General features: G+C 43.4%; 1 protein-coding gene across 1 annotated transcript in view; it reads left to right on the plus strand.

Annotated features, from left to right (window-relative positions):
- Positions 1–24,402, plus strand: part of PELI2 (pellino E3 ubiquitin protein ligase family member 2) — a 58,159-nt gene that overhangs the window by 18,012 nt on the left and 15,745 nt on the right. The window contains exon 2 of the mRNA XM_072338794.1: positions 1,436–1,565. Within this exon, the coding sequence (XP_072194895.1) occupies positions 1,436–1,565 (130 nt within the window). The remainder of the gene's footprint in view (positions 1–1,435; positions 1,566–24,402) is intronic.

The raw sequence follows: 24,402 nt of genomic DNA on the forward strand, positions 1-24,402 counted from the left end.
CAGTGCTGTAGTTCAGGTCCGCAGGTACTGCCCATGAGTAGCTGAGGCTGTTTTCCATTGAGCTGTCAGGTGTCTGGCTGTAGGGAATAGGGCTTCTGCAGGGCTGGGCTCCAGGGCTTTAGCAAGCAGTCTGTGTGCCTTTGTCTGCCTCACTTTTCTCATCTTTTACCTTTATCTTGGTTGGTTACATATGCAAAATGGGCATTTCATGGAAAATGATTCTGGGTGACTGCATTGCTTTTCCCTACTTGGCAACTGTAGGATTGCTCTTACAGCCTTAGCAGTGAGTGGCCATTAATTAGCCTTCTGTGGTGCTACAAACAGTCTATCTCAATCTGCTCACCCAGATTGGACTACTTTGAGGTGCATCTCTAAACAGATCATGACTAATTTCTTGGCCTTGTTTCGTTTCTAGGGGGATGCTCCCCTTTAAACCTTCTTTGTTCTTTTCAGCTGGTTTTCCTCATTGTGCTCTTAGATTTTAATCATGACAACTGCTGGGGAGAAAGAGGTGATCCAGTGTAGAATAGACTTCACCAGTAAAGCTACTGGAATGTGTAAGTGGAATTGCAGCTATAGTTCAAGGGGAAGCCTGAGGATCAGGTGTGAAAGAAGCATCTGCAGTAAAGCCAAGTCTTGGCAGCACAGACCAACTGAAAGCATCAGGAATGTGACAGGTGGAGGTGCTGTGATGAGAAGCATTTACCCTTCCTAAGTCTTTGGGGAGGGAGAAGTATCATTTCATTGCCCATAGTTTGCCAAGTCTTCCAGTTCCTTCCTTTCCTGGGGGAGGAATTATCCTCTTGAGGCTCAATGCTTCTCTTAATAACTTATCCATTGGGTTTCTGTCTTGTGAGAGATGAAAGAACGACTGAAGGTTACTGGGTGACACCTGATGAAGGCAGTCATTAACTAGTCTTCAGATTCACATGAATCAAAAACGCACATTTCCTCTTAATAATAAATCTACTCCTAGAGGCTTCATTTAATAAATTAAAAAAACCCATTCTATGTGACTGGAGTTAAAACCAAATTTCTCCTTTTCTCCCTTCTTGCATCGTCTGTGGGAAGACTTCTTTGCACTTCTGTTACTTGCTTCCCAACTCCCCATGCCATGAAATTAAACTAAAGGTTTAGAATTTGTTCTTCAGAACTCCTTTAATTCTAAAGGTAAAGAACTATTTCTGTTGCTGACCAGCTCACAGTATCATTTGTGGTTGAAGTTCTATTTATCTTTAATAAGGTCATCAACCATTGGCAGGAAAGGAGTGTTTGAATGCCTGTAGTAATTTAGGTAGCAAAGCTTAGTATGACTGTTAACTTGTTTTTTAGCCATATGTTTGGAATCATTGGGGTCCTGTGACAAATTGCTGCTTTCCTTTTCTGTGTCTCAAACTACTGGTGCTTTAATGCTAAACTTTTTGTTCAATTCCAGGTATAATGGCTCCCTCCCTAATGGTGACAGAGGACGAAGGAAAAGCAGATTCGCCCTTTATAAGCGACCGAAAGCAAATGGAGTTAAGCCCAGCACTGTTCACGTGATTTCTACTCCTCAAGCATCCAAGGTAAATGACAGAAGCAAATTCTGTTTTCTGGTGTCCCTGAGTTATATCCCAGCTACCTGATTCACTTTGCTGCTGGTTTGTTTTGGAGAGTCTTTAATGGATTTTCTTCCTAGAGATATGGATCTCTAATCCAGTTACTTATTTAAAGTAGTCTGTAACCTCAGGTATGAGTTAATCTGACCTTTCTGCCCTTATTCAGAAAGCTGACTGTCTTATCTGAGATGTAGGGCAGTCATGGAATGCATATCCAAGAAGTGCATTTATTGTTCACTGGGACATTAGTATGTGCTTCTTCAGGAAGATAACTGGGATGGTGTAAAACAAACAAAAAACCCCCTGTTATGTGCAGGGTCACCAACCAGCAGCCCAGGCTGCCCAGAGCCACTTCCAGCCTGGCCTTGAATGCCTGCAGGGATGGGGCATCCACAGCCTCCTTGGGCAACCTGTTCTAGTGCGTCACCACCCTCTGGGTGGAAAAACTTTCTCCTAAAATATCAGAGCATACATAGGTCTGTAGTATCTGCATGTACAGTGAGAACATGCATCTGTTTCTTTAAGTTTAATAAATACAAAAATGTGTTTTACATAGTTAATGAAATATAAATGTTTGTACTGGTTAGTTTTTAAGCATTTGGACTTCAGATAGTATTTTTGGCTTTTCACTTTGGAAACATTTGAAGTCCTGACAGACGTGACAAGGTGTCTGGTTAATGTTTATCAGCACTGTTATGGTAATGCGGATATATAATATGCTGTACAAATTAATGCCCTTATAAAGATAACACGGGGTCTGAGTTGTTAAGGTCTTTTCTTCGAGGGTCTGGATTCAGGTGGATATGTCAGGTTGAATGTATTCTTCTGCACTTTCTCTGAACCCTTATGAAAGAGCTTTTGTGTATTTATACTGTTGTCTGGGGTGAGACTGGTGGATGTGTGCCAGAACAGTGATGCAGTGGATTTCAGTGCGCTTTTGGATGCACTGAAAGGCCGTTTACATTCTAAAACACTTTCTTAGGCTTCTCTGACACCATCAATATCAGAGCCTAAATCTGTTCTGCCAGGAATGGCTTCTGCATGCAGCTTCTGTAAATGATCCCAGAAATACTGGGAGGTAGAGAATATAGAGAGCTTTGTTCTTGGACAATAATATGCAACTTGACCTCAACATTTTCCTTCTGCTCTGAATCCTTCAGTTTCCTTCTTAGGGAAGGAAAAAATAACAGTGGGAACTTGTACTGCGCAGGATATTACAAGTTTCCTCGCTTGCAACTTTTCAGATACAAGTTGTTTTATTTTGCTTGTTTGTATGAAAGGAATCTTTGTGTAGAAGGAGGTTTGTCATTCTCAGGTGCTGATGCTTTTTTAGTGGTGGGGGAGGCCCTGTCTCTGTGTTCTGTTGCTGCTGTGGCATGGATGCTTGAATAAAGTGCCCCAGTGGTTTTGTGCTAATAATTCCATTAATGCAGCAGCTCAAGAACCACAACTGTCACTGATTTGAAGTTAGTGTGTCAGCCTGAAAGCTGCAGTAGGTCATGAGAGGATGCTTGTCATGTTCTATAGTCCCAGCTATGTGCAGGTGTCGAGGACAGCTGGAGCAGCAATGGTTTCAGTAGCAAATCTAGCTGAGATAATTGCATGTCAATCAGTGCCTTTTGTCCCCCTCCCCCCAAAAAAGTGCTTTGTTTCTTTGCCTCTCTGCCTTATAAGTTATAAGTTCTTCTTCAGCACCTCCAGATTTGTACTAAGGCCATTTGTTTGAGGCAGACTACACTACCCAAACCTTAGGTACAACCTCATAGCTTGTCATGACATAACTAGGATTGCCAACTTATATTTTCAAGACATTAGAGTTATTTACAGCTGACCTTTAATTGTGTTAGAAGTGTGTTTGGTTTAGTTCAACCATTGCTTTCATGTGCAGTAGTAGAACTAGTATTGGATATCAGCAGGCACAGGCTTTGCTTATGCAGCAGTTTTCTGATGAATGTGGAACTTGGTGAGAGGGGATAGAAGTTTTCACACTAATGACCTAGAAATGATGTGATTCTAAAGTGGAGTTTGGGAGGTTTCTTGATGTGGGCTTGTTTGTTTGCTTTTTTTTTGGTGGGGAAATGGATGCTTGTTTGCTCAGGAGAAATAAATGTATATATCTGGAAGGGGAAGGGATAGATACGTCTCACTGGAAACAAAAACAGCTTAATATCTCTGTAGAATAATGTTTGAGGTGGTGTGTCTTTGCAGATCTTAAATGGGTGAATGTGCCCTGTGTAAATCACGCTGCATAATCCCAGTTTTTGCCAAGCAGAGATGTTCATCTTCCCATACACGTCCCATCTGTTGGTGCAGTGGGCTGTTAGCTGTCCTTCTGTTCAAGCACAGGTGGATCTCTGCTCTTCTTTCCTCCTCACTGCAGCCAACAGTAAGGCCTTGTTGGATGCTGCCAGTTGGAGTTCTTTTTGGGGGAACCATGGGAGAAATCTTCCCTTGTCCTTCTGCTGGCAGTGGGCACTAACAATGTGATGCTGAATGTTCAAGTGATGCAATTGCCCATGACTGTAGGTATTTTATGCATTTAGACTCGAGTCCCTAATGCTTTGGAACAGTTTTCATGGTTGTGTAGGTTAGGAAAAAAAAAGAAGAAATGGCTCAGTGTGCATTTAAGTTACTTGAAGCATGCAATTTGGAAACCTGAATTGTATACAAGAGTTAAGGGGGTGGCATTAGCCCTCCAGGATTCCATGAAAGTACTCTGAAAGCATGAATAAATCCTATTGTAGTGGTATGTAGGATGCTGCTGAGTTAGCTTACTTGCAGTGTGAGATCTGCAAAAGCGCTCCATTCTATGGGCAGTAGAATATAACAAGCAAATATTAGAAACACTCCTTTCTAACAAGTGGATATTGTTTTGATACTTAAGTGCTTCTTTCTTGTTGGATACTAATGCTGAATTGATAGATTGCAAATGGCTTTGGAATTGCTGTAGAGTGCAACAAAAAAATGTCTCATAGCTTTTTGTGAAGGGGCATCTTGATTTAGTTCTTTATTTTCTGTCTGTCTTAGGATAAAAGATTTTCTTTGGCAACCTGTGGTAGATGAAGACAACGTACTTTTCTCTCCCTCTGAAATCATTGTTTCAAGCTGACTGGGGAAGATCTTTCTGACTTGAAGTCCAATTACCCGCTGAGCTGGCTTCTGCCTTGTGCTATCACAACAGCAGCTTGTATAGTCACTGGCTGGGTTCCTGCAGCTCACATCAAGTTTCATGCTGCTACTGCAAAAGGCAGCTATACAAGTAATTATTAGGTCAGGAGAGAGCTCCTATTTGTGCTTTGAGTAGCTAGGGAAAATGAAAGTATAGGATCCTTGTGGTTGCTTATCTAATGCAAGTTATTGTGTCTGCTTTGATGTACTTGATGAATTTTGAGTAAAAAGGCTGAAAATCCTTTTGGAGCTTTTGGTGCTCTTTCTGGATGGGTGCCGTAGAGCTTGGCTGCTGGGAGGGGTGCTGTCTGTCAATGGCTTTCCTATTTCTTGTTGGGCTTATTTACTGTGTAATCAGTTTGTGGAGCACTGATTTGTTCCCAAGTAACTTAATTACACATGTGTCTTGAGAGTCCCAAGTTGTGCAGAATCCCTGGCTCATCTATTTGAGGTTAAGTGTTGTTTTCTATTAAATGAATCTTTATAATGTGGCCTGTCCACACCTCTTTGCTCTCCCGAATAGTAGGATAGAAGAAAATGGCAATACCACTTTCATTTGTATTGCTTAATAAATAACAACTGTCACCTGGTTTGATGTTCTTCTTTGTAAGCTTTTGGGACATAGTGAGCAGAATGAAAGATTTTGGGAAATCACTTTACAGTGTTTTCTGACTAAAACCAGATGTTCAGGAGAGGAAGGGGAATGAAACTGCTGAAGACTACAGTAATTTCTTTATAACTGAGTATCGTTTCCTTGCTTTCATGCTTTTCCTTCAGAAGGTAGACTGAAGATCAGGAAATGGTTTCCTTGTAAACTGTTAAAACTACATCTGTTGTAAATTGATATTTGGAGCAGATTCTACTTGAATTCAACTGTCCTTTGGAAGGTGTGGTTGGTGCAAGGCTCATGCTAAGAAGCTGCCTGCAGGATTTGCACAGCAGGAAGCAGAGCCACTCATGTTAATGGAAGATGACTTGTTTGAAACTAACCTCTTCCTGTTTAACTAGTTTCTGCACGTTCTGTCTGCTCATCTCAGGTATAGAATAGAAAGTTAGGACCATCTAGAGTACTGGTGAAACTCTCTTGTTACATGCTTATTCAAGGCAATTAAGAGTCCTGAATAAAGTGGATTTGGTTGTACAAGTGCTTGTCTTGAACTTGGCTGGTCTTACCTTCCTAAAGGTTAATGGGGGCTTAGTACTGATTTCTCCATGAAATAAAACTGCATGGACTGGGTGATCATAGAATCATTAAAGTTGGAAAAGACCTCTAAGATCATAAAGTCCATATGGCCAACCCATCACTGCCATGTCCATTACACATGTCCCTCAGTGCCACATCAACACTGTTCTTGAACACTTCTAGGGATGGTGACCCCAACACCTCCTTGGCAGCCTGTTCCAATTCCAACCTGACCTTCCCTTTGTGTAGCTTGAGGCTGGTTAAATGGATGAACACATATCAAAGTGCTTATGGTGATGCTTTGTTCACTGGATGCTCCCAGCACTTCAGAGCTTTTTTTTGCAGAGAAGGCATTATCCATGTTTGGATTTCATAGGAATGATTTAGAACTTTTTAACACTGAGGATTTGCTTCCACAAGATGGTTATCGTTTAGGGATCATCCCATGTGCTGCCCTTCTATGAAAACAACCTTGTCTAACCGTTGACTCTGCGTCATACCTTGGACTTACACGACCTCCCTGCAAGTCTGTGTGTTGTAAAAGACAAGTCTGTACACATTTTGCACATCTCCTGTCCATTGCAATTCTGCCAGTACTTCAGGAAGTTCAGGACTCTGCAGATGCCTCGTGTGTGATAATGCGTGTGGTAATATATACTTTGGCCTTCTAATTCAGTAGCAACAGATGCCTATCGCTTTGACTTGAGGAAGCTAATTATAGGCCTAACACTGCCAGCTTGCTCAGTTGTACAGTACTGAGTTCTCCTCTGACAATATACATCAGTGTGAGCTCCAAGTGATCTCTCCTATGCTGAGTTTACTGTAGTCAGGGAGTGATAAATGATCTTTCCACTGCTTTTTGATATTGCTGGGCAAGCAGGAGTGTTGCTCCCTGTCACCCTGAGAACCTCGATTTGATTCATTGAAGTTGGAATTCCATTTTCCCCTTAGAAATCTCACTCTGCTAGCCTGGTGTTTGTCTGTTTGTTCAGGAGAATGGAACCTGTGTTTGAGCAGGGATTTTCCTTGCACTGGGCTTGCCCTGAAGTTCTCCTTTCTTGGCCTTGGATGCTGCTTTTGGGAGCAAGATTTCCCTGAGAAATCCATCCATCAACCTAACCAAGTCCAATCATTAAACCATGTCCATCAGCCTCTTAAATCATATTCATACACCTCTTAAATACCTCCAAGGATGAATACTCCACCATTTCCCAGGGCAGTCCATTCTAGCTATCTGTAAAGAAATTCTTCCTGGTGTCCAATCTAAACTCTCCCTGGTGCAACTTGATGTTGTTTCCTCCCATCTCATTGATGGTCACATAAGAGAAGACCTACATCCTCTTGTACTTGGGGAAGGCTTGGGATGTACTTGGGGAAAGCCATCCTTCAGTCTTCCAGTGCTGAACCCACAACTGGTTTCTGGTAGCTTTGCTTGGAGTCTCTCACTGGGTGGAGGGTTGGATGGACATAAGCAGATCACACAGGTAAACAACCAACCTCTCTTTGAAGGTATTTCCTTCATGATGTTTTGGCAGTGCATCTGCTTGACATGCAGTCTCCTTCAGAATCCAGAATTCCAGGAGGAGGTTATTAAGGAGAAGAAGTAATTAAGGAGATGATGTGGTTGAGAGAAGGTGACGGGAGAGGTGTGGTTTTTGTGCTAGAGGTTTGGGAATGCTCAGCAAGTGTTACTGCAATATAAGTTTTTCCATCTGCCAGTGAAGTGTGTGGATGTTCCAAAAGTCTTCAGTAAAGATGGGTTATTTTCTCTAGATAGGATTTATCTTGGTCGTGGTTTTGATGGCGATGTATTTCATGTATCCGGGCCTTATAGTTGTTGAATCTTCTACCAGTGTAGGTTTGGAGGAATTACTAAAGAAGACAGTAACTGCAAACCAGTAAAAACTTGCAAACCCATCAGAACTTGCAGGATGCCCCAATCAACTTCGGGTGGGACTTTGTGGGGTCATAATAAATACTATATTAAAAACTTCAGACAATCAACTTGAGATGCCCAGAAACACTTTCCTCCTTGTTTCCATATGCTGATGTTTGGCCCACCAAAGAATCTTCTGCTGCTGAGGGTCAGCAATGAGGCAGTGCCTTGGTGGTCCAGGTGGGAGGCAGGCAGGAACGAAGCTGACCTTGCTCCAGCACGGGCAGCTGCTCTTGTTTTGTTTCAAATGAAAAACCAGCTTTGGAAAGCTGCATTGCAAAACTTGTAATAGCTCTTCATGTTCTTCCTAACTTCTCCCTCCCCCTCAGAGCTTTCTCAAATGCTTTTCTTTGGTGTTTAATTACAAAAAACGACTCGGTTGCTGTTGCAGCGTAATAAATAAAATACAAGTCAAAACAGTGTTTGCAATTTATTGCTGGAGACAGCCCTATTCTCTTAAAATATCACGGTTCCAGCCATAACCGCAGCCGTGAAGGTCTGAATGTATTTTCCTTGTTAAATATCTGTGGCCTGTAACGTTAAGTTTTAGTCTCTCTGTATACTGACACCTATAGCTGGAGTTGAGAGTATTACTGTGTTGTTGTTATTGGGGGATGGAGCTTGGTGATCCCCGAGGTCCCTTCCATCCCAAGCTGTTCTATGGTTGTACGGCATAGAAAAACACAGAAGTTCCCAAGGAGCTTCTGTTTTTTCTCTTGGAAGTAAAAGGCATCTGAATTCCTTTGGATGTGTGCGTTTGCTTAAAGCCTCAAGTAGATGGTGAAAAATCTGCCTGAGTCACAGTAGCCCCATTCAGTCATTGAAAACCTTGCTCCAGGAGTGTTTTTTTCTGTTAAACAACTGTGTAATGTACTGCTGTTAGGTGACGCGATGTATGTTTCATGTATTCTTTTGTAAGCTGCTTTTACGGCTATGGCTGTGGAAATATTGGTAAGGATTTTTGGAGAAAAAAAGGGAAGTGTTTCTGTTTTAGCCTAAAGAATATTGGATCTTGACAGAAAAGATTTGTAGCTTAAAATCAGCGGGTAGGAAAATGGCTGTGTTAAAATTTGGATGGATGGCTCTTTAAACAGGAATACGCGCTCTTGGTTTGACCTACAGCTTGTTCAGTTCCAATACTGGCTGTTGAGCAAAACTCCTTTACGATCTGACAGTGAAATCCTTTGGCAGAATGCCTTTCTTCCTGTTTGCTGTGGGGGTTTAATTCCAGATGTTCGAGTTCAGAAGGCTTTTTCTTAAGGAGTGGGTGTGAGGAACATCACAAAACCCTCACAGATCCGCCTGCCCCTCCCATACAAACTGTAGCATTCAGGCTTTATTTCTAATCCTTATTGCTCTGGGATTACTCTCTCTGTATCAGTATCTGTGCACGTCCTGCTGTCTGTTGTTGCTTCCATTCCAGTTCGCCTCATTTTTGCAGCTCTGCCCACCAGTTGTAACATTCTGATGTGAAGGGCTGATACGAGTAGAAAATGGTCTGGTTTAATTGAAGCATAACGGAGGTGTGCGTGACCACCGGGTGTGAACGATGAGGGGGATGAATGAATGCGCTGAGGTTTTTCTGGACTCGGGTGGTAACTTTTGTGACAGTGAAGCTGGCTGTATTTATCCTTAGAAGCACGAAAGCACGTACTTTAAAACAGGAAAACAGAGGCAGCTTCTTAGGCCAAAGCATTGCATGGCTTCAAACAAATATCTGGGGCGAAAAAAGGTTTTGGAATGTAGCAAGCAGTACATTTGCCTCAGGTAGGATTGCAGGTTATGCAAATGCTGAGAAATGATGGTTTTGCCTCGACAAGCAAACACTGCAGCTTTCATGAAGCAGTAATCCTTTCTGTTGTAGCTTGTGTTTAGCTACAGTGTCGATAGTAGACTGTTAGCGTTTTAGGTGTGATACCCAGGCAGTCCTGGCTGGCACTGCTCTGAGCAAGCCCCCGTGCCCTGCTTAAAACAACATAGAATGGTGCTCAGAGGTAGGAACAGCAGAGATCAGGTGTATAGGGTGGGTTGTGGCAGTGCAGCTGCTTTGATAGTAGATCTTGCTCTGGCTGAAAGCAACTCCAGAAGGAACTGCTTGACGTTTTGGGGAGCCTCGTATCAGCTGTTGTCATTCTATGATGCTCTGATTTCTTCTTTAAAATGAAAACTTTCTCAATTGAATAGTAAGGATGTTTAATCCCATTTCAGTGACAGACCAGGGTTCACACTTACTCAGTGTGATGGTTTATGCTGCTTATGCACTTTCTCCTTTTTTTAGGTGTTTTGTTGCTGCATTAGTCTTAGATACCACACTCACATTGCTCCTACAACAGGAAACTCTCAGCCAGAGGGAGGAAGCAAACAGTTGTAGCCTTTTCTCATGAAGCATCGCTGCATTTAAACCTAATTTACTGCCAGATAATGAGCTGGTGTGGGCTTGGAATGCTGTTTTATGAAGCCCAGCTGAAGACTTGGAGTGAGATGGTTCCTTGATACCAGGCTAACATAACTCTGTGCACACAGCTTCGCACTGAGCAGAAAGGCCCAAAGAGAGCTCAGTGCTTGGTGTGGTCAGCACAGTCTGGCTCTGGTTGATGCCTGTGCCTTGCTGCAGTCATTCTATCAATAGTTTGTTACATTGAGTGTACATTGCACACTCTGTGGGGGTGGGGAAACCTTACATTTAAAACAGGGAATGTGGTTATAATAAAGTGCTAGTCACAGAAACTGTGATCGATACGTGGGGCTGGGTGTCTGCCTGTGGGGTGTGCAGTTAGGTGTAACCAGGGCAAAGGCAGAGTGTCTGATGTGGCCTCTGTGTGAATTGCTGTGAAACTGCAGGGGTGGAAGAGAGTTCTAAGATTCTGAGTTGCCAGGGGTATAAAATTCTTTGTTACTTATTCATTGTGAGAGCAGTGAGGTGCTGGAACAGCTGCCCAGAGAGGCTGTGGATGCCCCGTCCATCCCTGGAGGTGTTCAAGGCCAGGTTGGATGGGGCCCTGGGCAGCCTGGGCTGGTATTCAGTGTGGAGGTTGGTGGCCTGGCCTGTGGCTTCATGATCCTTGAGGTCCCTTCCAACCCAAGCCATTCTATGGTAATGCATTTAACATTTGGGTTGGCTGTTGTATTAAACTCTTAAATAACTGGCATTCAGAATCTGACAGTGACAGCTTCAGAAGAATGCACTCCAGTAACTTTTCATAACCAGATTACATACGATGTGGGAATAGAGCGAAAAATAAGCTCGCAGCGCGTTGTTTCCCCTTCCACATAATCTGCTGTGCATTTTATGAAAATATGTAGGTCAAGTGCCCTCTGATTTAATGAGTTGGTTTGAAAGGATGGATGAAAGCGTTCTGCAGTCACTGTCCCTCCCCACTCCTCTCTCTGCCCATTTTGTTTAGCACTCACTACTGTTTTAGAACCTTCATTCTCCAGGAGTATGTAAAATCAAGGCAGCCTGGGCTGCTGGTTGGCAACCCTGCACACAGCAGGGGGCTGGAGCTGGGTGAGCATTGTGAGCCTTTGCAACCCAGGCCGTTCTAGGATCGTGTGAATTTCTGGGTTCAAATCTTTGTAAAGAAGTAGATGTGAACTTTGTAAAGCAAGAAGCTGCAGGTTGGAAGGTGATCTGCTTGTGTTGCTGCTGCTTCATGCTTCTGTGGAAGGTGAAAGGTCTTGGAGCTGTAAACATATTTCTGTAATTATGTCTCTAATTAGAGTGTTAGTTGTGCCGATTATGTCTTTGTTTACTATTTCATAGTGAAAATCACTACTGTACGTGCTTTGCTATGTGACCCGCACAGAGGCAAGCATTAAAAATTACACGTTACAGTTGACTTTAAGCTCTTCTGCTGCTGTCTTTATATCTTTCTTGTTACTGTGTCCTTTTGCTACCAAAGGAGAAAAATGTAGGATACACGCAGCTCTTTCATAGCTATCATTTTCTCAAAGCTATCATTTGGCTTGGAAGGCTGTCTGAGCAGAAAGTGTCAGTCAGCTGTGTGTCTAACAGCAGCAGTCTTATGGCTGTAGAACTTACTCAGCAGTAATGCAGTGTTTCATGCCTATATCAAGCCATCTTTCTTGCTGTTCTTACAACAGCGGAGGGTCTGTGTGAGTTCTGGCAGGCTTTCTAGTCTTCATATTACTTTGTTTGATAGCAGCGTAGCAAAAGTATCAACTGTATTGGTGCATCAATTTGCCGCTGTCAGGAAGAGATGGGGAAAACGGCATGTCTGAAATGGCTTCAGACTGATGTATTTCCACCATTGATTAATATGGTTTCAAGGATACTTTGTGCTTTAAAACCTGGACAATTTATGCTTTTAAAACAGCTTTCGGATGGGGTAGTGCCTTTAAACAGGCCTTTCCTGAAGTTTGATTTGATAACCTGTTCTCCTCAGGGCAAGTATTCAATACTTCAGAGCTTCCAGGCAAACATTTATGCATCATGGCTGTGGTGTTTTCAGGTAGTGCGTTGTTTTTTCATGATGCTTTGTTAACCTTCTTTGGTGAATTTTATTGAATCCAAGTTTGAGTCTCAGCACAGGATTTTAATGACGGTGTTGGGTTATGGGAACCAAAACTGTCTGATGCTTATACTTTCCACTGCCTGAGAACATAAGTCAGCTGGACACCTGATATTTCAAGACCCTTTATGTGATTTTATTTTGAGAAGTAGAGGTGATGAAGGGAGCTCTATCCAAATGTTGTTTCCTTCAAAGAGCTTGTTTTGTGTTGAATACGTCGATAGATGGATCTGATACCATGCAGATACCTGCCTTCTGACAAGGAGGAAGGAGGAAAAATGTTGTACTGGGGCAAGTGAGGACTGAATGTTTTGCTGTTGCATGCTTTTCTTGTTCAGTTTCAATGGGATGTGGTGGAGTCACCATCCCTGCAGGAGCTCAGGAACCGTGGAGATGTGACACTGAGGGACATGGGCATTGGGTTAGGGTTGGGTTTGGGGTTCTTGGAGGTCTTTTCAACCTGGATGATTCTGTGACTGTGTGAAAGGATGAACTTAATTTTGTCAGCATGTAGGATTATCATCTAGGTTTGAAGACACCTTAAAACACCCAGGATGGCAATTCATGGTGTGTTAAAGTAGCACATGTGAGAGAAACTTAGCAGCAGATTCTAGTCTAAAGAAATTCCTTGCTTGCCTACAGAACAATGCAGGGAATCTCTGCAAATCCCCCCCTTGAGAAGAAACTCGCTGTGGCATTTCTGCAACTTGCTGAGGATTTGCATAAGTGAAACATTGATATAAAAACAGGACACTTTCATAAAGGACAGTGGGAAATACAAAGGAGGGGTTGTGGTATCCTAAACTACCCTCAGCATGCATGCTTGTCTGCTTAACTATATCAGTGCCCTACTGCGTGTCGTATTAAGGCAGTTATTGTGGCTCACCTACCTTGTGGTAGCAGTAAGTGTGCTATTACTGACATAAATGTGAAGGAACTTCCTTGTTTTTAACAGTGAGTAGGAATAACAGTTCTTTGTGACACTGAAGTAAGGACTGTGCACAATGATTACAGATTGATTGTTTACTGTGTATTATATTAGCCTTTCTCTTTAGATTTAATTAATTGTATTCTGGCATGGGAAATGAAGAGGAGAGAAATAGGAAGGAGTACTGTGTGGCTTTAATATCTTAACCATTTTCAGCTGGCTATTAATTCATTTAAATCCCAAGGAATTATCAGGGAAACTTAATTTCCTGAGCTGGTTACTAATGGGATTCCAGAGAGATAAGCAATTTGCTGTGTGGAATGTACCATATGAAATCGAGGAAAGAAAGCAGAAACCCCATTCCTAATCTGATGAAATCTGTAAGCAAAATGCCAGTAAAGCTGAACAGGTGGAAGCTTTCAGTAGGGTCTGTGTCTGTTGCTATAGGGGCTGGATCTTGGAAGCTGGAGCTGCGGTCAAGAAAGTGATACGGTTCTGGGCTTGGATACAAAAGGAAATAGAGTGAGGGAATGGTGGCGTCACACAGCGTGGTGATGGTGGAAAGACTGTATCTGTTCTTAGGTCTTTTTTGTGAAAAGATGAAAATTTACTCTGAAAGCGATGAGGTGCTGGAACAGCTGCACAGAGAGGCTGTGGATGCCCCGTCCATCCCTGCAGGTGTTCAAGGCCAGGTTGGATGGGGCCCTGGGCAGCCTGGGCTGGTATTCAATGTGGAGGTTGGTGGCCCTGCCTGTGGTGGGGAGTTGGAGCTTTGTGATCCTTGAGGTCCCTTCCAACCCAAGCCATTCTATGATTCTGTGATGACTTAAAACATCTTGCTGTGAACAAGTCGGCCTGAAAACAGCTTTGTGAAAGATATGAACCAAACTGTGTGGTTAGAAACACTGCACGGACTATGGGATGGAATTGGGAGATACCTGCTATGGGGGAAAATGGAGCCTGATTAAAAATAGTCCTTTAAAAGGAGTTAATTAAAACTGGTTTCTCCAAAAAAGCCTTTACCTTCTCAAAGGTTTTTTGGTTACTTTGAAGCAGGAACGCACTGTTTTCTTCCAAGTCTGTTGGAGGAGGTTGGTTAAGTTGTAGTGTTGCCTTGAACGATGGAAAATGCTCCTGTGTGTTAAAGCGGTCACTGTTTGCAGTGTGTGAAACAGGATGTGGAGGGGAAGGGACGTTGTAAAACAAATTAAAGGTGGTTGTGAGCAACTGTCAGAACTGAGGGCCCATTCTTTTCAGGTGTAGAAAATGATAGCGCTTATGGGGAGAGAGAAGAGAAACTAATATCTGTGTGTGCAGTGCGGGTGTAAACCTGGGAAGTGTTAGTCCTGGAAGATTAAAGGAAGATACCAGCTTTATTGCCCATGTGTGATTTGTCAGCTCAGCTCTGCCTGCAGGGGAGGAGGTAAAAGCCCATGTCTTCATGGATGTGGAGCAGTCAGATTCTTGTTTCTGGTGCTTCGTTAGGCAAAGCAGATGCAGTGCGTCCTCAACAAAGCAGAGATTTAAGCGATTATTGGCTACTATTGTAGAGGCTCATTAACAATTCCCAATGGCAGAAACATCTTCAAATTGCAGTTTGTTGTTAATCTGTGGGAGAGTAAAAGTTGGAATGATGCTGTATGTAGTGTAAAGAGATGGCTTATCTGCCGTAAATCTTTGGCTCTGCCATCTGCCATTGCTTTAAATCACTGTTTTCCCCACTGGCTCACCTAACTTAAGAGAATGAATCTCTTGAGTACAGAACGTTAAATCAGTTGCCATGCACAGTAACTAAGAGGCTAGAATGAGATTTCTGTGATAAAATGTTCTTAATTACTTAATACGCGATGACTAACGATGGATGTTCCTACATGAAACTAAGAGAGATGGAGGTGAAATAATCACAGTTTAAATATAGGCAAATCAATACATAAGTTGTTATTTCCATCTGCTGGACAAGACGTTGAGGCAGTATGTAACATCTACTGGGAGTGGATGTTACACTGAGACAGGCTGATATCCCTCCTTATGTGCGTAGAGGTGAAGTGGATAAGGGTTATTGCTCTGGTTTCTGAGCTAGTCGTTCTGAGAAGGCTGCCTGCTTGTGTACCATCTGTACATAAAAAGAACCTCTTGCTGTTGCAGTCTGTGTGGTCTGTGTTTTCCCAACAATACAGTGTTATTAAGCCCTGTGTTTTTTGTCAGGGAATGGTGAATCTGCTCTAGCTTGTTGGGTATGAAAACTGATAACCTGCCTTCGCTTCTCATTTTATTAAATGCAAATTTGAACGCATCCTTTAGTAATACTGACTTTGAAGAGATTATATATATATATATTTTTTCCTTTGGATTTCTCTCCGTTATCTTTTGCTCTAAAAATATATCAAGCGTTTCCAGTCATAATCTGGCATTTGATCTGGATTGCTGTTTTATCGGTTGTCTTGCTCTGTTTTTTGTAGCTTTACATTCATACTTTGGGAAAGAATCAGCTGGTTTCAGTGCAGATTTCCCATGTTAGCTGTTTTTAAATTGCTTCTTTAGCTCCGATAAGAGGTGGCTGTGCACTTCAGCAGTTCGATCTTGGCTGCTGGCTTAAAGCCGGTTCATTATTTCTCTACTGTCTGCGTTAGATAATGTGATCAATTATTGCAGATAACGTTTGCTCTAAGGAGCCCCTGTAGCTGCTTCCGAGTCCACCCAGCTGATACATTCAGTGTCCTTGAGGATTCCTCTGCATAGCATCCAGATATTCCAAATGGCTGGTGAAATTCAATCCGAGACCACGCGATTTCAATATTTAACTTCATATTTAACGTTATTACATATATTACCCACATTCTGTAACCGGTGTCGTTAGGTGCTTGGCCAGTAGGGCAAAAACAGGTTGCTAAGTCTGCAAGTGGGAGCAGGAGAAAGGAGCAGTGCAGGTAACTTGGGCACTAATTGAAATGCTTTTAGGCAGCAGCTTTTGGAAGGCAGTGATGTGGCTTTTTGGCAGAGGGCACGCAGAAGGGAATCTTCTGTTCTTATCTGCAGCAGACACACACTTAGTCATTGATTGTGTGATTCAGAACGCTTTAATTCTTGTGCTGGACTCATCAAAGCTCAAACTTCTGCAAAGGGTGGTTTGGAGTTGAATATGTATTTGTGTAATGTGCCAAATAAGCTTGAAAGCCTTTGAAATGTGAGCGGGTGGCTGAGTTTTGTATGGGATTGTGTGGATGAAGTCGTTGCCCTCCAAAGCATTCAGTTCCTCAGTAGCGTGTGAGGTGGTGGGTACCAAAACCATTGAACTTGGAGCAGTATCTTTTGCAAGTTCAGGGCTTAAATGTAGTGAGGTGGGGATGCAAGCAAGTCTTGCTGGCACCCCGCACTGCACGTGTTGTGCCGTGGTGTAGGAAGGGTTAGGAGGTGCAGCAGCTGGGTGGGGTTTTGTTTTCTCCCCATTATCTGCTTATTGCCTTAAAAATCCAGTATACCTAGCTGCCATTTCCCATAGAAATAATGAGGTATGCCATAACTTGGTTACTGCAACTTCAATTCTGTGCTGTACCTTTTAATGTGTTTAACGTTTTATTACTTCCAGCCCTGGAGGGTTGTGATGTTATCTGAGCGTAGGGTCAGGATGACTTGAGCTTTATCACTGAGCATACACATGGAGAAATGTCTTTATACAGGACACAACTCGGCCTCTCTTATTTCTAAGGGCGGCTGTGTGTGTGTTTGGGGAGGGAGGGACGTAGGCCTTATCAGTGGTAAAACCATGCTGCGTGAACCACAGGAGACATTTGATGAGGCATTCTCTTATCTAATGGAACGTAGGAATATAAAGCAAGTTGCCTGTAAAGCTTGCTTTAAATTTTAATAAATTGCTGAAGAGAGAAGTGGGAACTCCAGCTTGTGAGTGCACCCAGCACGGCCCTACCGAAACCACATGCCACCATTACTTCTTTCAATGGAAATCTTTCCAGCTTCATTGTTTAAACTGGGATGGTGTATTTAAATTTTACGAGGGCATTAGTTTCCTTCTCCCTCACCTGAATCAGTTTTTACTGGGAAAGTGGTAGAAAACGTGGATTTGAGAACACAATGAAAATAATGGGAACTGAGAGCAATAGAGGCTACTAATCCTCTAATTACTTTCTGTGAATAGTGGGAGTTGTGCTGCAGAACGTCCTTCAGTACAATCTCCAGTCATCTCAATTTATTCCTTTCCGAAGTTATAGAGGGAGGGATTTTGCTGCCAGCTCGGCATAGTAATGGGCTGTGGTGGTCTTTTATCTGACAGCAGTGAAACAGATGTAGCTACTCTGCTAAACGTCTTGATTCTACCTGGGTGCTGATTGCCCTCTGATTACCCTTTGACATCCCAGGTTATGAAATGGAGCTGAAAGCTCAGTGCAGTGATGTGCTTTGGTGGGCTGGGTGTGTGTCATATGAGTGGTTGGCTGGCTGTGTTGGACTGACCTGGACAAGTCCTTTGGTTCTGCTCTGATATCAAAGCTGTTCCGTGGCAAACATTCCTCATGATTTGACTCAGGTGCTCCCAGACGGCACTTTTGTACCTGCTTTGCTCTCTAGCTCTCTCTTTCTTTCCTGGGATAACTTCTTTTAATACAAAATCTGAGGCCCAGGGCCAGACTTGTCCTTTCTGTACATATCCAGAGACACCATGGAGGGCTCTTATAGCCAGCTACAGTTTGATACGAGCTTGGCAGCTGCACAAACAGTGAGGAAAGCTCCTTGCTTCCCACTTGTTAGGGGGTTGGTTTTGCATCTCCCATACAGCAGCATCAGGACTGTGTTTTCCCTGCTCTTCTGCTGTGTTAACTTTATGGCTTCAATCATATCAGTAGCTTAGGCGAGCAGTGTAAGCATGTGGGTTTTTGAAATACATGGAGTTGCATATAAAGAATGCAGGTTCTGAACTTTGCACAGGGAGATGCTCAGTACTATGTATAACTGATAACCGTAAAGGTTAGGATTGCTTTTTCTTACCGTCAAGATCATAGGGATTAAAAATAAAGGGGACATTTCCTGCATACAAGATGCAACAGTGTTAACTGGTGTGCTATTTCTTCTGCTTAGGATCCGAACGTGTACCAAGAGCCTGCTGGTCAGAGCCACCTCCTTCATCCCAGATCCTATGGGCATGCCCCTTCTGTGCTTTCTCTCGCAATACTCAAGCTGTAGTCTGAAGTTTAGAAAGCAACTTCTGTCCTTTGTTGAGCTCTGTAAAACCGAACTGCTTTCTATAAGTGCTAAATGGCTTTTTTGGCGAGAGTTAACTTTTTCTCTCTCCTGAGAGATTTCTGTGCAGCTGCTTAACAGGTCTGTTAAGGTAACTGTCTGGAGAGCCTTTGGCTGTCTTAATGTAAAATTGATTTGTGTCAGATTGAATTTATGGTTTCTGGAAGCTACAGAATGATACGCAGCCTCTCATCTTGTTATTATGTGCTCTCCTTTGGCAGGCAGGCTTAGATCGGTGCTCATGGGTGCTTTGATTCACGGAAGCATTCAGTGCTGATGTGCTAAGTGTACAAATCTTTCAGTCCATGTATTGATAGAAGCCCTTGAGGGGACTTTATCACTGTTTTTTTGGTGGTTTTTAGTTAAAGATTCTAATTTCTGACTGTTTTGTGTGCTTGGCGTATCCAAATAGATAAGTGTAGCCAAGCATCTGCTGCTTTTGTTCCTGATGTATATAAATGAATTGTAAATGGCTGGCACCAGAATGTTCAGCTACAAACACTGTTGCGTCCTTCTCTAATTGCAGACACTTTTGTGGCTGTAGCAAGAGTTTTGGGGGATGTGCTCCAGCTGCTGTAGCAAAATCATATGTAGGCCTTCATGTTTTAATTCACAGGCTTGTAGTCTTGCAGAAGTCCTCTCTCTGGAGAAGCTGCAATAGACAGTGTAGGAGCAACGTGCAGGCAGGAATTGGCTCAAAGGAGCGTTCTGGAGTTTGGGGTGAGTGATGATGCTGAGTGGGTGATGTATCTGGCACTGCTGCACCTTATTGTGTGTGCATCTGAGCCGCCTGCAGCTCTCCTCTGCTGGGGGGGGGAGGGGAAATAGAGCCAGCTGACTAAGGGAGGAGTGTTTGCAGACTTGATTTCAGAGACGTGTGAAAGATCACGGCAATATAGTATTACTTAATGTACGCTTCAAGGGAAATTGAAGGGGAAAATAAAGGTCTATAAGGGGTAGAAAAAGCTACAAATCGAGATGGGAGGAAAATGCTTCCCAGGTTAAGGCAGGTAAAGTGTTGATTCGCAACAATCAGAAGAAATTTGTGATGTTCAAAGAGGTCCTGAGGCACTACATAGTTTAGCTGCATCCGTTAGTGTAAAGATGCACCTCCTTCAAGCTGCTCCTAATACACTGGAATACAAAGCAGAAGACCTTGCCCTGCTTTACCAGGAGTCCTGGGTGTCGAGGTAGGACTTGGTTGTGCAGTAATGATGATTTTGGCCGCGTGATTCAGGATGCGTTGCTAAGGCACTGATTAATACTTGCTGTCATAGGAATAGCCTACCCCGCAGTATTGCCTGGAATAACAGCATGCACAGAGGTGTTGGGCTCTGTGTGATCAGCTGTCTGTCAACACCCACCTTGCTTTACAATAAACTCACCTGGAGATGCTCTTAGATCACTGCCTCTTTGCTTGTTGCGCTACCCAAAGTAGAGAACTACTCCAATGGGATATTTTGGTGCCCCTTCTGGAGAAAGAGCAGTCTGTGGTGTTGTCTAAAACTTAATGCAAGCCTCAGTTTGGCAAATGGAGACGATAACATGAGGTCTGCCTGTTGAGCTGATGAATGGCAATTCAGCAGCAGCACAACCCCATGTGTGCACGTGGAGCAGATGGCTGCCATGTATACAAATGCGTTGTCCCTTCCTCCGCCTCAAATGCACAAGCTCAGCATGAAAGGATTCATACAAAACAAACGTTTGGAAGCCACAAAAGCTTGTAAGTGTAAATAACCAACTCGAATTTGTTCGTTCCTAGGAGCTGAGCCCAGTGTTTCGGAGGGACTGACTTGCACTGAAGTGAATTGAGCAGAAGTGGCCTCGAGTTGTACATAGATCGATTTGCTCCAAGTGGGACTGCAAACAGTGCCACGCATACAGAGGTTTAAGCTGGTTCTTTACCTGGCAAAAAATCCCATGTTGTTTGTGGCTGTTAATGCTGAGATCAGTGAATAAATACAACTGTCTGAAACTGGTATGGAATTTGATGTTTTTACAGTTACAATTGGTGCCTTTCAGAAAGCAGCTTTTTCTTCACCTGCTTTTGCTGACTGTCTTTAAGTCTGTCATCTTCGTGACACTCAGCGTTTGAGACGGATGTTGATTAAAGAGATGTTGGTATTCAGAAGTGGCCATAGACGTTCCAGTCCTAATTCAGGCACTTACTGCCAAGGAAAGGGGAGCTCTGAAAGCTGGGCTTGTGTGGAGCTGTGCAGGGAGCAGATGCAGGCATGGGGAGATTTCCATGATAATGTCTCTTATATTCTCTGAAAGAGGCTGGGGGACAATTATACATAATAGCTGTATCAGTAGCTAGAGGTCAGTGTAAATTTCCAGAGTTATTGAAATACGGAGCTACAGAAGCAGTAATTCTGGGCAATTACTGGTGGCTTTACACTGAGGCTGAATAGCACTGCAGACAGTCTTTAGTTAACATTACATGAATTGAAAACTGGGCTTAATTTGCTGGGGAACTTCTGAAGTGGGCAAAATCTCAGTGTCGTGATTAGGGGCCCTCGGTGTGGTTTCTACATGATAACCCAATGGCTGCTGGCTCTGAAAGTCGCTAGGAATCCAGTGAAAGCGTGCTGGGTTCTTCCCTTTAAAACAGATACTTCCTTGCTGGCTAAAGCATCTTTTTTTTCTCCTAAGAACTTTTGTCTCATGTCCCTGTCATTAGTTTCGCACAGATCAGTGTGGTGTTGGTCAGTTTGACTACCAACAAAAGGAGACTAAAGTGTTCCCATATATCATTTTATTGTCCTCATCCCACCTAATTAACTCAACTAGGATTCCTGTTCTATTGGAGCAGCCCTTCCTGCGAGACAGCTGCCTCTTTTCTTAATGGATTTGAGCTTCCCTTCTGCTGTGGTGCAAGAGAGTTGGTAACCATAATGCCGTGCCTTTCGTCTCATCTTTGGGGAGCTGGTTAGCACAAGTGAAGCTTCAGTTTCCAAATGCAGAGCTCACGTATTCTTCTCCTTCCTTAAAATACAATCTGCAGAGCAAAGAAAGCAGCAAAACGTCCATTTCAGGCTGTGGATTAGACCTGCTGCTTGTACGTAGCAGCCTGAAGGCTGTGAGAATGTCAGGATCTGCTGCTCCACTTGATTCATGGACACGCTCCTTACACAGAAGGTTTGACCCCGTCGCATGGCAGCATTAACTTAATGCCGAATGTTTCTGACCTGTTCTTGAACTGCCGGGCTGAAGGTGCCTATAGAAAATGAGCACCTTTGTCATGTCAGTGCTAGGAAGGGCTGTGGCACATCAGTGGGTGCTCCTAGGTAAGGAACATCTGCCTGATGGTGGATGAGAAACCCATGTAGTTTTTCACCCTCTAGGTTGAATATTGCTAGGAGATCCGCATTCAACTGTGGGGAAAAATACACCTGTACTTTGCAAGCCTTTCTTTGGGGTTGATCTTTAGTCCAGGGTATTTACTATACCTGCAGAGTCCTCTTGGTCCATAAAAGCATTTCTGGAGTGGTGTTGACATCAGTCTTTCATTGCACAACAGGAACTGGTTAAAGCTTGTTTTCAGAGGTCCTGCCCTCTGCTAATTGCTGGGATGGAGGCTGTGTGCCCCATCTGAGGTTAGGGAAGGAGTGACACTTGCAGTGTTGCCTTGCTCCTGAGTAATGCTGTATGCCTGCAGATGAGGTGGTGGTGTGCATGGCTATTGTTCATTGGGCGTAAGTATTGTTTGCTGAAGGTGTTTCATTGGTGTTTTCCTTCTTTTTTCTCTATTTTGCTTGCAAAAGGTGAGTTCTGCTTTTTAAACAAAACCTTTGTTCTTATTCCCCTTACCCACTAGGTGTTTTTCTGCATAGGCTAAGGGCATTTGGCTTTTTCAGCTCTCAAAATGATGATACAACTGAAAGCAGCTGCATGTCTGGAAGGATAGCAATGCATTCAGGTGGGCTGAGCTGCTGCACTGCTGCTGGGGAAGCACCTCTCTTCAGTCTCTGTTAATATATGGCAGTTTTTATGACCATAAATCACTGGAATGCAAATTTTGAGGCTGTGGGAGCGCTGCACAAGTGAACTAACTGCAGGCTTTGCTTGTAGCAGTGGAGAGGAGGTTTTCTCTTAAGCAGCTTCAGCATGCAGGAGCATGGAGCAAATGTGTGCTGTCCTGCAGCTAGAAGCCTCATGGAGGTGAGTGGCTTATTGCAGACTCAAGCTCCAGCTTGGAGAGTTGCTGAGGAAGCCTTCATGCCAAGTGGAATATGGCACCCCAGTCTTCCCATTCCTTTCATTTGGCCTCTGCACTTAAAATCCCTCAGTCCCAGTGTGGGCATGGAGCTGCTGGCATTGGGATTCTCATGGAAGATGTCCTGCTCCAATTACTTCTTACTTTCTTCCTCCATAGAGTTTTTGTCCCTGTTCTAACCTCCTGAAGGCTTTACTTGAATTCAACAGCTTGAGACAGTTGGCCATATGGAACCAGTTGTGTAGGCAGCAGGATGAATCCAGCTTGCATCTCCCCAGCAGCATTCTGGCTGGACAAGAGGTGGTATATACAATGGCCAGCCTGGAGCTGCATGTTTTGAGCTGTTTAGCAACTTCAGGCTATGTATATTAGTGAGGTGGGGTTTCATTCCAGCACAGTTTACTGGAGCTGTACAATTAGTGGCAGCCTAGGAGAAGTATAAAGGGGTTGGAGCAATCCATCTCCAGGCTTTTGGGGCTGGTAATACCACGTTTCTACAGCTTCTTAAGCTATCTATTTTAGCTAGAAATGGTCAGTTGCTTTGAGACAAGCAATTAAAATTGCCTGATAATGCAAGTATGAGTTGATCATTACAGTACTATACTTAAAATGCAAAGTGTGAGGGTCTCTTGTTGCTCTTAATGTTTCATTTGTACTCTCTAGGCATCTGGGACCTGCTTTGGGGGCATGAGATCCTACTGTTTGCATATTGGACAGCAAAGAGGAGAAGCTCTTGCTGCATGCTTTGCTCCTGGCTGGTCACAAAGTGGTGGTGACTTCATTTGCATTGCATCTACAGATGCTGTTAGTTCTTGCAACACGCCTTGCATCAGCATAATGGTTATTACCAAACAGCCTGTCCATTTAACACGAGACATTTCGAATCTGTTAGCGCACCACCAACCACCAAGTGTGTTTACCTCACTTTTCAGCAGTCATTATCCCTGTTGGAAGAGAAACAGAGGAACTGGGCTCTATGGCTTGAAGTCACAGAACCTCTCAAGTGTGAAAAGCTTGCTTGCAGACAAACGATTGGGAGGGACTGCTGAAGTCATCTTGCCCAATCCTTTGCCTCCAGGTATTATCACCTAAGCCTGAAGCTTTAGCAGGTGTTGAAGTTGCTTTCAGCAGAGGCGTGTTGTAAAGCAGCCTGTCATGTGTTGCTGCAGACACTTGGTTGCAAAAAGTAAGTCATGCTGCCAGTGTTTTTTAATGTATGCATCAATAGTTTGGCTCACCCTTAGCAGGCTTTTAGTGTCGCTGTTTTTAGGTACCCCTAACATTCAGCAATGTGCCTAATGATTAGTTTAACACTTGCAGCATTAGGAACTTCTGGGCTTCTATGAGCGATGACAGAAAAGCAGAATGCATGTAGCTGCTTGGCTTACCCAGCCCAGCTGTGATCTGGTAGGTGAAGAGCCCTGTAAGGGAGTGAAGCTGTTGAGAGAATGTCTTCTAGAAAACGAACCCCTTCAGCAGGAATCTGGAGGAAGCTTTAATTTACTTATTAATTCAGTACTTAAGTATCTGCGAGTGTTTCTGAGTAGGAAGTTATTACCTTTTTCCTAATTATATGCCGTTATATGGG

This window comes from Excalfactoria chinensis, chromosome 5 (assembly GCF_039878825.1).
Source record: "Excalfactoria chinensis isolate bCotChi1 chromosome 5, bCotChi1.hap2, whole genome shotgun sequence".
Classification (NCBI taxonomy): domain Eukaryota; kingdom Metazoa; phylum Chordata; class Aves; order Galliformes; family Phasianidae; genus Excalfactoria; species Excalfactoria chinensis.